Raw genomic sequence first — 15,236 nt, forward strand, 5'->3', positions numbered from 1 at the left:
ATCATAAAATATATTTGTCTGCTATACAAAAGGAAAACAGGATTAGAGATTTTTAGCATTCTTTTTTCCTACATAAAAAGATGGCAGTGGGGCTCCCAGGTGGCTCGGTGGGTTGAGCGGCTGACTCTTGATTTCAGCTCAGGTCGTGATCTCAGGGTCGTGAGATCCAGCCCCAGGGACAGGCTCCATGCTCCATGCTCAGGTTGGGATTCTCTCTCTCCTTCTACCTCTGCCCCTCCCCCCACTCGCACGTGTGCACGCGCTCAAACAAATCTTTAAAAAAAAAGATGGCAGTAATTCTGAGAGTATCTAAGTTATATCTTCAAAGTATCTATCTATCTATATATCTAAGTTATATCTTCAGAGCTATCATTTCTAATGCAATACAAACAAGGAAGAGTAATTCAGTTATTTATTTCTATTAGTTTACACTTAAATGTAAAATATTTCAAAATAGACATCTTCACACGACACCAAGAATTCAAAAATATTAAAAATAACTCCAGAATATAAACTAATCTGTGTTGTAGTTATTTCCCCTTAAATGTTACCTTATATATTTATAAAACAATCCAGTAAAAATTCTGCATTAATGTCTTAACGGCCTCTCGGTAACGTTTACCTGCATGTCAGTAAAGTTAGGTGCTGACTGAGTTCTCTGAAGTATTTCCAAATTTTGCAGGAGTTTGCTAAGTTCCACAAGGTTTGACTGGCAGTGTGCAAGGTCTAAGAAAAATCAGAAAGAAAAATAGGTTAGAACTGGGCAGGGACAGGCAGTGATGGTAATAAAAGACAGTCAATCCCAATTATGGCAAGTATGATTAGGTATATATATCCATGTTTATATAATGGTGGTACTGGCAAATGAAACAAAACAGACCCTTCTCTGGTTTAGAACCTTAAAAGCATTATTTAATGAGTTGAAAGCCTACTTACAAATTAACAGCTAGCTATTACAATCTCAGTGACATTGTGCGTTCTCACTTTCCTGTTCAGGTGGCCCTTGGCACATAGAAACCACACTCAAGGGAACTTCAGTAGTTTTATGGTTTTATTCTTAGGAACCTACCCACCTACTCCTAAAATAGTTTACAAGGAGGCTACTTAGAATTTGGATGGAGTCAAAGTCAAGTTCAGAAAAATAAGATGGAATGCAAAGTCAGATAGACATATTTATCTATGATTTCAATCACTAACAATGTTGCAATGAATGATTTCTTTAAAATTTATGAGGGATGGGGTGCCTGGGTGGCTCAGTCATTAAGCGTCTGCCTTCAGCTCAGGTCATGATCCCAGGGTCCTGGGAGAGAGCCCTTGAGTCAGGCTTCCTGCTCAGTGGGGAAACTGCTTCTCCCCCTCCCTCTGCCCCTCCCCCCAACTTGTGCAGGCCTGCGTGCGCACTCTCTCTCTCTCTCAAATAAATAAAATCTTTAAAAAAATCTATGAGGGATGTTCTACTAAACACAACCAAAGATTCTCAGAGTACGTTCCCTGGCCCAGCAGGATCAGAGTCACCTGGGCATGAAACACATCCTGTTTGAATTGTTTCATGAAGAAATGGCTTTTAATTTAACTTTTAGCTGTATTTGAACAAAAGAGAATTTTTAAAGATTTGTATAACAAAATAGCACTCTTAAAAATTGACTCTTAGTAAATGAAAATTAAATACAGTCAAGAATATTGAGTTAAGTAGTATCACTCACACAACTATCAAATATTTAGAACATGCCAGTAGTCATGTGATTACTTTTGCATGTGTATTGTTTGTAAAGAGACTGAAATAGGGCACGTCTATAAATCTGTTATGTAATAAGGTGGTTATAATATGTGGTGAGTTGGTGAAAATTTCATTTATATTATTTCTGTTTCTCATTAAATCTCAAGGATCTGAATTTTTACAGATACAGTATAGGCAGCAAAATATGGTTGTTAAATATGGCTAGGGGCTCCTGGGTGGCTCAGTTGGTTAAGTGGGGCTGACTCTTGGTTTGGCTCAGGTCATGATCTCAGGGACCTGGGATGGAGCCCCACGTCAGGCTCCGTGCTCAGTGGGGAGTCTGCTTTTGGATTTTCTCTCTCCCCCTCTCCTTCTGCCCCTCCCCCTGCTCATGCTCTCTCTCTCTCTCTCAAATCAATCAGTCTTTAAATATGGCTAAAGATAAGCTGGGACAAATAACATAGGTAGTTGCATCTGGGGGATTTTTGAGTTTTTGACTTTTTCGTTGGATATAAAAACAGAGGAGTAACTGCTACAAGGGTCGTTCCAGGACTCCCAATCACTGCATACTCTATGGAGAACAGGGTAGCAGCAATTTTCGGGCCAGGCCATATCCAGATCCCCCCTCTTCTCTCCAGCATCTGCCTCAGGATGGAGTCCGGGTGGGCTGTTCAAGCTCTACTGCTGTTCTTCCGAGAACTGTTGGCCGTCAGTGGCCATTCCTTCAGAGAGGGAACCCAGTGGAGGTGGGAGGAGAGTACTGACGAAGACAGCACCTGCCACCACCCCCTCCACCTTCAGGGGAGGCCATGCCCTTGTGCCCCCACCCTCTTCCCTAAGAAAACAAAGTCAAGTGGCTCAGGAGGGTAGAAAATACAGAGGATGAAAGGGAAGGAAGTGGTACAAAGAAGGAAGGAGGGTTCGAGGGAAGAGGAGGAGGGACACGGGCTAGAAAGGGCCCACCTTTTAATTGGCATATTATTATTATTATTTCAGAGAGAGACAGCAGGCAGTGCATGACTGGGGGAGGGGGAGGTGCAGAGGGAAAGGGGCAAAGAGAATCTTAAGCAGGCTCCACACCTGACCTCTGAGATCATGACCTGAGCCAAAATCAAGAGTCAGCCCCTTAGCCCAAGAGCCTTGCAGATGCCCCTTAATTTGGATTTTAAAGAACAAAACCGTATCATAAGTACCATGCTAATAGGGACATTATTTCACATTACTCATGCATCAAGCCTTCTATCTAGTGACTATTACAGTCATGCTTCCTAATAAGTGTGACTAATGTACACAAATGGTGTACGCAGGTAGCACAGAAATCTGGAAACGAGGCTTCAAACCACCACAATAATATCCACCCTTTTCCTAACAGAATGGAAAGAGAACATTGTAAATGAACATGTTCAAGAGCAAAAGACCTGAAGTTAAGAGTGAGGAGACAAGGGCTGACTTTACATTTCCTGGTGACAGCAGTATATGCCTCTCTCCCCTTCCCAGCTTAGAGTAGCAACTGAGATGGTAGACGAGGAAATTCTGTGAGTATGGGTCGTACCCGTGTGGAGTCACGCTGCTAGGGCCTTCCCTTGGAGCAAGCCACACCTGTCCCCACCACTTCTATTGCTTGAAATGTGGAAGAGATGAAATCCTCGGCAGGACTTCACTGCCTGCCTAAGTGTCTAGATGTACATAAGGATTATAAAGATTTGCCAAAGGCAACAAAAATATCTTTAAAAAAAAAGAAATCTCTAGAATTTCTTTAAATTAAGATGAAATCTAGTTTTAGAGATGGGGAAAAAGGAAAAACTATGCCAAGAAAAAACTGCTGAGATAGTTCAGAATGGTGAACAGTTAAAAACAAATCTAACAATTTACTTTTCTTCCCATCATGCCCTATCTTGTTCCAGAAAGAAATGAGTTGTCCAACTGTGGAATGGTTAAATAAATTAAGGTATATCTAAAGTTATCCATTTATTATTTCATTTAGGTACCATTGATGGAAGATGCTGTGTACCCAGCATAGTTCTAAGTACAGGGATTATCACAACCAAGTCAGATTCATGGAATTTACAACCTGGTAAAAAAAAAATGCAAACATTTTGTATGTTAAACAATCACATATCCGTCTTCAAAGTGGCATACACAATACTGATTTAACATTTTGTCTCCATAGGAGCCAAGCAATTCCCTTACGTACTTGAGAAGATCTGGATTGGTGTAACTTCAGATCTATGAATGGTTCGCCACCTTGTGTATTAAAACTATAAATCAGATATGCTATGAGTTCAAGAAGATGCTACATGATGAACTTCTGAAATACAAACCTTAACAGTGGGGACTCTCTATGCAATGATCAGGAAAGATCAAAGAAAAGGGTCATGGGAGTCTGGAAAATAGAGTTATGGTTTGAAGTCATCAGAGCACACTCAAAGGAGAGAGTGAAATCTTTTCGGGGTCTGGAGGATTGATGGAAAGGATTCAGCAGAAGAGAAAGGTGGACCGAGGGACCCGCTCGAACCGATTTAGGCCACATCCCTCGGCCTCAGAGTCACCGCCGCCATGGCCAGCCAGTTGCAGGGCATCCAGCAGCTGCTGCAGGCCGAAAAGTGGACCGCCAAGAAAGTGTTGGAGGCCCGCAAGCAAAAGAACTGGAGGCTGAAGCAGACCAAAGCAGCTCAGGCTGAAATTGAACAATACCGCCTGCAAAGAGAGAAGGAGTTCAAGGCCAAGCAAGCTGCGGCTCTGGGATCCCATGGCAGCTGCAGCACCGAAGTGGAGAAGGAGACCCAGGAGAAGATGACCATCCTCCAGGCCTCCTTCCAGCAGAACAGGGATGAAGTCCTGGATAACCTGCTGGCCTTTGTCTGTGACATCCGGCCAGAAATCCATGAAAACTACCGCATAAATGGATAGGGGAGGAAGGAGCAGCTCTGCATGCAGATTGGCATGTTAGATGCCTTCATGGAATACGAAGCTTCAGCAAAGCTTGAGTAGTTACATCCTTGTGAAAAGGCATTAAATTATTTCTGTATATCATGTAGTAGGTCCCTTCACTTCTTGGAGAACAGCAAATCTAGCTTCTTTGTACAAACGTAGAGTTTATCCAAAGATTTTCTCCTTTTACCTCATGTTTCTTAGAAATTTAATGTGTATACATTGTCTGTTTTCCTATGCCTTTTAGCTCAAGCAACATATGTATCAGTACTTTTTCTTTCTTAGATGTAGTAAAAAAAAAAAAAACAACTGTTTAAAGAAAGAAAGGGATTAAATATTCTTTTTCCCTAAAGCTTTCTTGAAGGTCAGGGGCTTTTTCTATGAAAAAGTAGTAAATAGTTACTGTAACTTGTGTGAAGCAGCAGCCGGCCTTAAGTCGTCCTTTCGGCTGAGGGTGGAACAGCGAATACCAGTATATATTGTTCGGGCTGCTCTTAGTTTCTCTTAACCAAAATTATTAGATGATAGAATTCAAGAACTTATATGCATGTTCTTACTTGGTGTACTGATAATCATTTGAAAGTAAAGACTTTGTCATGCAAAAGAGAGAGAGAGAGAGAGAGAGAAAGGTGGAGAAGGGCAGAGAGGGAAAGAACCACCTGTGCCATAGCACAGACAAGGGCATATGCAAGGATGTTCAGGAAACAGCAAATACGTTCAGTGGGGCCAATGGAAAGAAAGCAAGGATGAAAGGGCAGGTGGGGCCTGAAAGCTGAAAGGCAGCGGTTAAGTGCCAGGCTAAGTAGTTTGGGCTAAAGTCATAGAGCCCATGGAGAACCATGTGAAGGGAATTTTGCATAAAAGCTACTTAAGGAAATATCAGTGGACAAAGAGCTGGCTTTGGGGTTAATCAAACATCTCCCCCAGGGCGGCTGTGCAATCCTGGGCACATTCCTTACCCTGCACGCATTTTGCTTTCCTCATCTGCAAAGTGGGGAGGAGTAAAGCCGACGTCTGGTGGCCGAGCACAGCGGCCTGCTAATTGCTGGCCCAGAGCTGCCCGCGCGGTCAAGAACAGCAATGCCGCACGAGCCTGTGAGAGATGGAGCAGCAGAGCAAGAGACTGAGGATGAGAGTGCCAGCCGGAGGCTGCTGACCCACTTGAACTTGGGTCTGATCGGGTGGCAGACACTTGAGAGGAAGGGCAGATGAGGGTGTGGAGAAGGGGTGGGTGTTTTCGGAGAAATAACAGAACTCTGTCGCGGCTAGATGAACAACAGCGTGGGGGTCAAAGATCCTCTGAGGTCTCAGGGGTGGTCAGGACAGCAGCAATGACAAAAACAGGGAAGCCCCGCAGCTGGGGCCACTTCAGGGAGCAGACGGGCTGGTTTCAGGCAGGCCGAGGAGGGGGCGCGCCAGAGAGTACAGATCGACAGGGCCAACAGCGAGGAGAGGCAGGGGGAAGGCTGCCCAGGCTGCACGCAGAGCTGAGATTTAGACAGCTCTCAGCCTTTCTGCGAGGAATACGGGGCATATACTCTGGAGTCAGACTGCCCATGCTTGAGCCCCAGGTCCACTGCTGCTAGCTGGGTGAACTTGGGTTGAAGCGAGTTGATTTCCCTGTACCTAAGTTTTCTCACCTGTAAAATGGCTTTGAGAGGACTGCATGAGTCGCTGCATGTGAGACGCCCACAAGAGTTCCTGTTGCAGAGTGCCCGATGCCTGTTAGCTGCCGCTGCCCCCGCCCGCCCCATCTCCATCACCGCTGTATCATCAAACAGAGATTTTCTGAGCTGGAACTACGACCACACCTGTCATCTCCGAAGCACAGAGCACAGTCATTAGAATCTAGGTGGCCTGGGTTAACCCTCCAGCCCTGCCAAGTATTTGCTGTGTAACATGAGCTAGTTATTTGACCTAAGTATTGGTCTGCCTGTCTTTAAAAATAGAGTTCACAATCCTGTCTGGTGCTCCTGTGAAGATCTACAGAGAACGATACGTGTAAAGCGCTCGGTTCAATGGCGCATAACGAGCGCGCAGTCAACTACAGTCACTGTTATGGAAGCTGAAGGCAGAAGACTCAAGCTCGATCATCCCCACAGCCAAGGCGACCAGATGAGAATCCAATGAAACAGGGCGGGAGCAGCTGGAGAAAGAAGGAAAACTTCATGGGGCCTAAGGGAGAAGTCTCATTCAAGAAGGGGCCCCAGGGCAGGTCAGAGGATGAGGTCTGAGGACTGACTGGAAATCGGATGGCGCCTTGCTACCAGGAATGGCTTTTTCATAGAGCAGAATGGGCAAACATCAAATTATGGAGAGAAGCTGGAGTCTAGGGGCAGAAGTGAATGAGAGAGGCTGTCCCTGGGAGAAGGGGGTAATTATTGCACTAAATGCTGACAGAGACGAGAAGGCAGGACGGAGGACACAGGTAGAGCAGTCAGGACGGGGAGAAGAAGGAGCACCCCTGAGACAGGACAGCAGGCACAAGGGATGGGCCACAGAATAGTCTCAAGCACACGGGGACAAAAGCCGCCCTCGCTCCCCCACTAGCCAGGGGCGCCAACACCTCTTCATTTTGGTCAGAAGAATGGATTTTGTCCCGGTGTGTGGTCCCAAACCTGCTCCATGCCGCCAAGTGTGTGGACTGCGGCGGAAGTCAGAGAACAGGCTGAACTGTCGAGGACCGCTGCTGGGGTGAAACTGCAGCATTTTAGGAAAGTGAGGCCCGGCTTCTTTCCCCAACCCGAAGTTCACGTCCTCGAATGTCTGCATGTTGTGTGAATATGTTCAAGTAAAACCCTTTTAATGGAATGGCAGCTTTATGCATAGAACATCCCTCTTAAAACCATAGTTTCACACAAAGATTGAGTTTGGGATGTGGCAAGGGCTAAACTTTGAGTTCACGCACCTGCAGAGCAAAAAAAAAAAAAAATTTTTTGTGGTTGGGATCAACATGTATTGCCCAATTTCTTTTATTTATTTATTAAAATTTTATTTCTCAGAGAGAGAGAAGCATACAAGGAGGGGCAGAGGCAGAGGGAGAAGAAGGCTCCCCGCGGAGCAGGGAGCCCGATGCGAGACTCGATCCCAGGACCCCGGGATCATGACCTGAGCCGAAGGCAGACGCCTGACCAACTGAGCCACCCAGGCGCCCCTCAATTTCAATTTTTTAAACTAAGGACATAAGAAAATACTCACCATCATCTCATAAAGGAAAAAAATTAATAAAAGTTAGGCCCAATATCTTCACAAAATAACTTAAAAAATTAAATCAATGTAGCACTATTAAATACTTGCTATGCTATCCTTGTTTCATCAATTTTGAAGGTCAAAGGAAAACTAGCTCCTAGAATGGACATGGTCTGTGGCCATTTGGACCAAAATGCTTGAGCTAATCACGAGGGAAGAGCAAAGTTTCTAGAGAGTAAGAGGCTCAGCGACGGCAGGATGAGGACATTGTGTCTAAGTTCAGGATATTTAACAACGGACACAGAGTGCAACACCAGTAACGGAACTGTGGAGAGCAGGTGCCACATGATTGTGCGACTTATTGCGCGCCGTCGGAGACACACACTTATTCAAGGGCGAGATGAAGCAGCAGAAGAGGCAGCTGGAGAAGGGACCCGGCAACAGCGGAGAGCCCGGGTGGGGGCGCTCTGGGGGCTGCGCTTGGCCTTGAGATCCCCCGCCCGCAGGGCCTGGGGAGTGGGGGGCTCGTCAAGAAAGAAGGGAGCAGGGGGTGAGGTGAGTCGGCAGGGCGGAAGGGGGTGCAGGGCAGGGGAAGGGTAGAAGCGGCCGCGGCAGGGGTGAGGGTGCGGGAGAAGGCATAGGTAGGAGGAAGCTGGGGTCAGGGGAAGGGGCAGGGTCTGGCGTGGAACAAGAAGAAGGAAAGATGGAGGCAATCGAGGAGGCTGGAGGGGGCGAGGTGCAGCGGCCACGGCTCACTGCTCTCCTTCCTGTTTCGGCCGTCGGCTTCTCCTGGGAGACCAGCGGGGGCGGGAACCAACCTTCGGCACACCTGTCCATTTCTTCCGAGTCCTGTAACCAGGCTGCCACTTTGCTCTGGCCCGTCGTGCAGGTCGCAGGGAGGCTGTTGCTGCATGGCAAAGGGGACTGCCACGGAAAGCTGTTTGGTGGCACCTACAATGAACGAAGGGGAGTGTACGGGTGAGCAGAAACAGTATATCTAAGTGAGTTTTAATTAACTTTAATTTTAATAATTAAAATAATTTAATAATTAATTTTAATAATCATTTTATTTAAAAATGACATCAGAAAAGAGAGGAAGAAAGGGCACACTCGAAATACGAAAGAAGCCTCCAGGCTAAACTTGTCCATGCTCAGCGAAGCCCAAGTTCATAAAGAATAACACTCATAAGTGGCTATCTCCACCATGCAAGGAAGGGGACAACACCTAGATATGGTATAGCTCGTACTCTTAAGGGCCTGCCAGCTCAAGGGCTTTAAGTTGCTCAGCAGGTTGTATCCGACAGAGGGTCCTTGTGCTACTTTTAACTCATGATTGAAGGCCTTTCCTTCCCAAAAGCTCTCTGTTCCCTTACCATCAGCTCAAGGCCTCATTAGCCACATGTGATTCCTAAATACGTTACCCACCATCAAGCAACCATGCAATGCTTTAAATGCATATTAAAAATTGTAATATATAAAAAGGCAGTCTCAGCAAATTATTATTTCCCACAGCTGATAGACTTTCCAGTAAAGGGAATTTATGTGAAATAAAGTTGGAGGAGGTAAGGAGATAATGCAGTGAGTTCAGTGAACACTTAGTTGAAAGAGCAGAAGCTTACTTCTGAAAAAGCTGAAACAACTTTAAAACTCCATATTTGATTTTCATATTCAATTATAATAGATCGTGTCTCTTCTAAATCATCACGAAGCGAATGATACACATATTTAGCAAACCCAGACTTATTTATTACCCATGCAGGGCCACAGACCAATTAGCGTTCAGGAGTCTCATAATTTGATACTTAGAATGCAAGGCAAGGGATAAAAAGCTCTCTTCACTCTTTATTGCATTTTGCGAAATGTAATGGAAATCTTTCACCAAGTTTGATCTTAGAGGTGTGTCATTCATAACTACAGCAACAGATCTTCTACGAAAACCAGAGTTGAAGGGCTTTCTTATTCCAAGGCAAACTGTGGGGAGGAATTGGTTTCACTTTTCCATTCTCTTTGGCTATCACCCAAGTTATTTAATAAATAACACAAGGGATGAAAATAATATATCTTTTATCAATAGTCTATGCCCAAGATGCAGGCAGAAGCAGAAGAACCAAAGGATGAAACATTCCTATTTTTAAAATATGCATCTGGGATATACTTCTTGTTTAGCTGGGACGAATCCTGGGATTCATTCTATTCTGTGGCGAGAACACAGGGGGCCCGAGAAACCGGAGGACGATCTTAGTCATCTTGTGTTGGGTCCCTCAGTAAGTGCCCTACTTCCTACTCTCTGACCTCCTGGTTCCTTCTTTTTCACTTCAGAACTGGTTAGTATTAGGGCTAAACCAATACCCTGTTCTAGGAGGATGACGTTGGTTGAACAATCCTTGGCAAGGCTATAACCAGAATGAAATAAGGTTTGAGAGCCTTGCGAAATACAATTAATGGGATTTAACAAAAATTACTTAAGTAACTTCCACTGAAATACTAAACAGTAAATACAGTAGTATTTCATTTAATCTGGTTTGACTTATCTTGCAGATTCCATGAGGTTTTTCATTGTTATGCTAAGGAAACTTGGATATATATATATTATATATATCCCTAAGTAAGAAAACAGATAAGCAGAATCTTCACCGAAAGGTTCTTAAACCCATCTCCTGATGGCAGCCAGTTATTCACAGATCTCTGTGTTCTCAATGTGTCAGGTGCCAAGTGGGAGCTTGGGGAATACCCCTGGGCACCGCAATGTGGCTATGGTTTGGAAAATTTAATTACTGAATCAAAGGCAGAAACAAAAGTCCCCCTGCCTCTTGTCTTCACTTTGGTTTTTAACAGGCAACACCTCTAGCTTTTTAGCCACATAAAAAAAATGAACTCTTAATACAGCCCAAAGAACAACTTCAGCCTCCCTTAATCTGGGACCTGGTATAATGGGAAGGGCATGGATTTTGGAAACAAGAGAGATGAGGATTCAGATTCTGGCTTGGCTGTTTAATGGCCATGTCACTTCTGAAAACATTTTTTCTTTTTTCTTTTTTTTTTTTTTTTACTATCTCTGAGCTTGGGCTATATTAAAGACGAGAGATGAGTGAATGTCAAATGCTTAACACAGTGCCTAGTCATTCAAATGGTCTACTATGGATATTATGGTCACATTCTCTAGCCAATTTACCTTAACTTCATGGGGAAATTCAATGGTCTCTCTCTGGGTCATGTATATATTATAGTTCAAGGCAAGGAGCAAGTTTCATTTTTAAAACTTTGTGGTCTTCTTATTATGACCCAGGAAGATACCAATTTCTAGGTGCTGCTTAGCCAAATGTTCACTCTACTTCCTAATAACCCTATAAAGTCATATAAAATTAGGATGTAGTCCATGCATAGAAAGGAAAAGTAACTGTTAATTCTCTTGGTGATCCACATTTCTTCCTAATCTATACTTGTGATTAACTCTGATGCCCAGTGTCACTGCTGTCTTGAGGATTAGTTAACAAAATAAACCTTCTCTTTCTGGTTTGTCAAACGAGACACGGTTATGTGCCTACTTACCTTCCCAAGCAATTTCTGGGCTGATTTTCATATAATAAAGTCATACCTTTCCATCCACAACAGAAACATTAGCAGCTGGTGAGGATTCAGCTGTAGAGGTTGAAGGAAATATGTGAAAACTAGCATCTCTCGGTGACCTGACAATTTCATTCTGCCGATATAATCGATGATGGCGCAGTTTGGAGACCCATGCATCAAACCAGTCCTGGGATTTCACCTAAAACAAAGAACAAGAGGAGATCCTAAGGGTGAAACCCATCTCTGGTTTACCACTGACACAGGCAAGTGAATTCCCCTGATAGTGGCAGAGAAACTGTTCTCTATTCTCAAACTACTGAAAAATGACTTTACCTTCAAATGATAGATGTGCTCTTCTGTGTCAAGGTCTATTCTCCGAGCTTTCTTTTTAATTGACATGACCGAGAGTCCGACATCGATGCTTCCATGGACCTTCCCCTTTTGAATCTGAAGTCAGAAGACTAGTAAATAGGCTAGAAGGACATAGGATTTTCTGTGTTTCTGTACTGAAGTGAGTGTAATGTAATCTTTACCTTATCTATGGAAGATGGAATACCACACCTCCTTTACAAAGAGAATATGATTAAGGTCCTTAATCTGAGGACAGCTGAATTTGCTGTGACTTCCCACCAATTTCAATAAATAAGACTATTCATTTCTTTGTTTTTTAAGTTTACTTGTTTTTAGGAATCTTTACACCCAATGTGGGGCTTGAGCTCCCGACCCCGAGAGCAAGAGTCACTTGCCCTACAAACTGAGCCAGCCAGGTGCCCCAAGACTATTCATTTCTTAGTCCTGTTTCTGGCATAATTTATAATGCTAACCTTCATAATTCTAGATTGCACAGCTTATATCCCAAAAAAAGATATGTTTAGTGGTTCCTAAAATAACTACGGTCAATCTTTGACCCACAGCCCAGAACATCCCCCAAGTAATGAACCCGAAGCCAGCTGCTGAGGCCAAGCTGGGCAGCAGGGACTGAGAGCACAGAGTAGCCAGTGCTTCCTCTGCTTGCCCTTGTCTGATCAAGGACACACAGCTGATTCGATGAAAAAGATGGGGACAAAACGGAAACCTGAGTTATTTCCTTCTGCCACACTGACAAGGCAGGTGGCATTTTCCACTTTTACATGCAAACAACTACTACTTCAAGAAAAATAATTTGCAATGATGTTAGTGAGTTAGGATTCCCAAGAGAAAAGGATGCATGAAACAGAAATGAAGTTCGTAAGACAGGTTTTAAAAGAATACAGATAAGAACAAAGGTTGCTTTCAATCTCAAAAAAAAAAAAAAAAAGCACATGAAGCATAACTTATTGAGAGATGCAGGAAAAAAAAGTCTATTTGGGTTTTCTCTCCAAGACAGAAGGAGTCATTTTATTAGTGTATCACTTGTAGGTTTAACCTTCTGTTCTTAATGACATCCATCGCAATCGCTAAATTAAATCTTCATGCTCCAGTTAGAGATTTTTATGCTAGCGTGAGCATAAGCATAAAACACACCTTACCCGGAACATGGAAGTCTGGTAGCTTGTTACATCTTACAGGCACACAAATGCACAAAGCTGGTAACTACGTCACAAGGCTTGCACAACGGTGGTATTTACTCACTTTAAAACCATCTTTGAAACATGTCCTGTGTGCTACTTACATCAAGTGGTGCCTTTGAATACTTTAACATTCCATTATCCAGGACAAAAAAACGCTGCAAGAACCAAACAACCCCCAGTTACCATGTGCATTTTGGATTATATAAAACATTCACAAGTGTGCGCCTAACGTTGCTTGGCATTTAGCAATCGGTATTCAGATATTTGAATTCAGTGCATCTGGTCATCGATAGTCACATTAAATGGTCAGGAAATATGAGCTTGAATTACATTTCAACAGCCTACTGGTGTTCTTTTTACACACAATCCAATGGAAATGCAATCTTTCACCATTCTTTTCCTTGTAGGGAGTGGGGTTGGTATCCACAGCCAGGACTTTCTGAATGAATCACACTGGGGTATTTTTGAAAGTAAGAAATGAGAACAACTCAGTTGAGGTCACAGTGATTCTGTGAGGAGCTTCTCTAGAGGGAATTTTCACCCTGGATGTAAATTTCTACATTTCCCTGGATACCATGGAAAATTCATGAAAATGCTCAAGTCTGTTACAGGAGTCAGTGAACTATACCTATGAATCATGAATTATCTGGGAAGTTTAAGAAGAAGCTTTAGCAATAAACTTGCTCTCCACTTTGCAAAATGCTTACATTTCACCATTAGTAAAAGAGATTAAAAATTGTTTCTGAATTACTTTAAGGGCAAAAAGGAAAAAAAAAGAAGAAAAGAAAAAAAAAGATTTTTGGTAGTTTTTGTCTCCTCCAAGATGCTCCTGCTCCAGTCCAAATGAATCTAGCCATCATTGCTTCACAAACACTCAGGAACCCTCTGCTGGTTTCCTTTCCATGGGCAATTCACACGGGAACAAACAACCCTCAGGACCCAATCGAACAATGTCTCCAATGCCCTCCTATAGTCTCTACAGATGCAAGAAGTCTTTCTATTATTGGAAAATTACTCTGCTGGGAAGGTTTTATGTGATTCGGGAATACTCAGCAGGCTCGGTGGCAGGTGGTCAGGCTCGGGTATACTCCGCACAGAACTCACAGAAGGCCATGAAAACCCCTTCAACAAAGGTCCTAGGGGCAACAAGTAAGCACTAAAAGAAAGCATCTCCGTAGTTGAAAAACACTTGACTGCTCAATCACCCATGACTTGGGCAATCAAATATGCTGATGCTTGAATAAATACCTGATAACGTTAGAGACCGGGACAAAAGGCAATGCAGGTGAGAACCTCCTACTACTTACATAGAAAAATGCTCAAAGGCATGGCCCAGAAAGAGTGGCTGTTGAACCACAGCCAGTTTTGCTGAGATGTGGATGTGAGAATGCTAAATTAAAGTTAGCGATTCACTGAACATTGGTTTCTTTGACTTCTTTTTTTCTACTTTTCTATTTCTACCTATCAAAGAATGTTAGCAGGGATAATCTACTGTGTGATCACGGAGGAAGAGATTAGCAAGGCCACCGATTCGAGGAAGTACAAAGGGGTGAGGCCAGAATGAAAAGCAAACGGTGATTCTAGGAAGGAGTATGGCCAGTTGGCCAAAATCCAAGGAAGAACAAGGGTAGAAAGAAATTCCTAGTATTGGGATAATACTAGGGTTTCAGGGGAGACTGAGGATGCTCTGACAAGTGAGAACGAACACTAGTCAGAAGCCTCTTGGAGCTTTTTTTATTTCACCCTCAGAGACAGGGGAGTGGGGCAACATTTCCTGTCCTTTAATTTTAAGTATTTCCCTTAAGTTGCAAAATATGTATTTCCTAAGGATCCTAATCCATAATGTCCGTGCTTTGGACCACTGGACAGCCACCACCCAGGCATTTGGACACCAACAGATCCATCTGCTCGTAGATGAAATCCACTGGCAAATGTGACAAGCAGATGAGCCTGTTCTTCCAGTGATTTCAGAGAAGGTGCTGGTGGTCTATCGAAGGGCTTACACTGAAAATGGAGGACAATTTTCTCCTTCTTAGCATTACAGTATTCTCCTTACTTAGGCCATTGTAACAGTGTAGTACAAAATATTTTCTCCATAATTAAAACCGGAAGGTGGAGAAAAGATGTGGGGTAGGGGAGAGCAGAATAAACCACATATTTTCAAGGACAGTAAACAGACTTCCAAGATCAGTAATTTTGCATCTTTACTTTGCACTGGTAACAATAATTCCAAGACTTTATCCCAAACACTTAAATAGAAATTTGTGTATGAGGATGTTCAT

At 43.4% G+C, this 15,236-nt stretch overlaps 1 protein-coding gene and 1 pseudogene across 10 annotated transcripts in view; one reads left to right on the top strand and one right to left on the bottom strand.

Moving 5' to 3' along the window:
• Positions 1-5,252, top strand: part of LOC112806930 (V-type proton ATPase subunit G 1 pseudogene) — a 42,964-nt pseudogene extending 37,712 nt beyond the window's left edge.
• The window catches only part of OSBPL6 (oxysterol binding protein like 6), a 207,033-nt gene that overhangs the window by 47,686 nt on the left and 144,111 nt on the right, over positions 1-15,236 (bottom strand). For all 10 annotated transcript variants that reach the window (XM_073881908.1, XM_073881884.1, XM_073881889.1 and 7 more), the window contains 5 exons: positions 13,056-13,109; positions 11,738-11,851; positions 11,433-11,603; positions 8,656-8,788; positions 623-726 (listed from right to left, as the gene is read on the bottom strand). In XM_073881908.1, coding sequence (XP_073738009.1) covers positions 623-726; positions 8,656-8,788; positions 11,433-11,603; positions 11,738-11,851; positions 13,056-13,109 — 576 coding nt within the window. The remainder of the gene's footprint in view (positions 1-622; positions 727-8,655; positions 8,789-11,432; positions 11,604-11,737; positions 11,852-13,055; positions 13,110-15,236) is intronic.

Source organism: Callorhinus ursinus, unplaced genomic scaffold, assembly GCF_003265705.2.
Source record: "Callorhinus ursinus isolate GAN/ISIS: 27379988/994484 unplaced genomic scaffold, GSC_fseal_2.0 scaffold2, whole genome shotgun sequence".
NCBI lineage: Eukaryota > Metazoa > Chordata > Mammalia > Carnivora > Otariidae > Callorhinus > Callorhinus ursinus.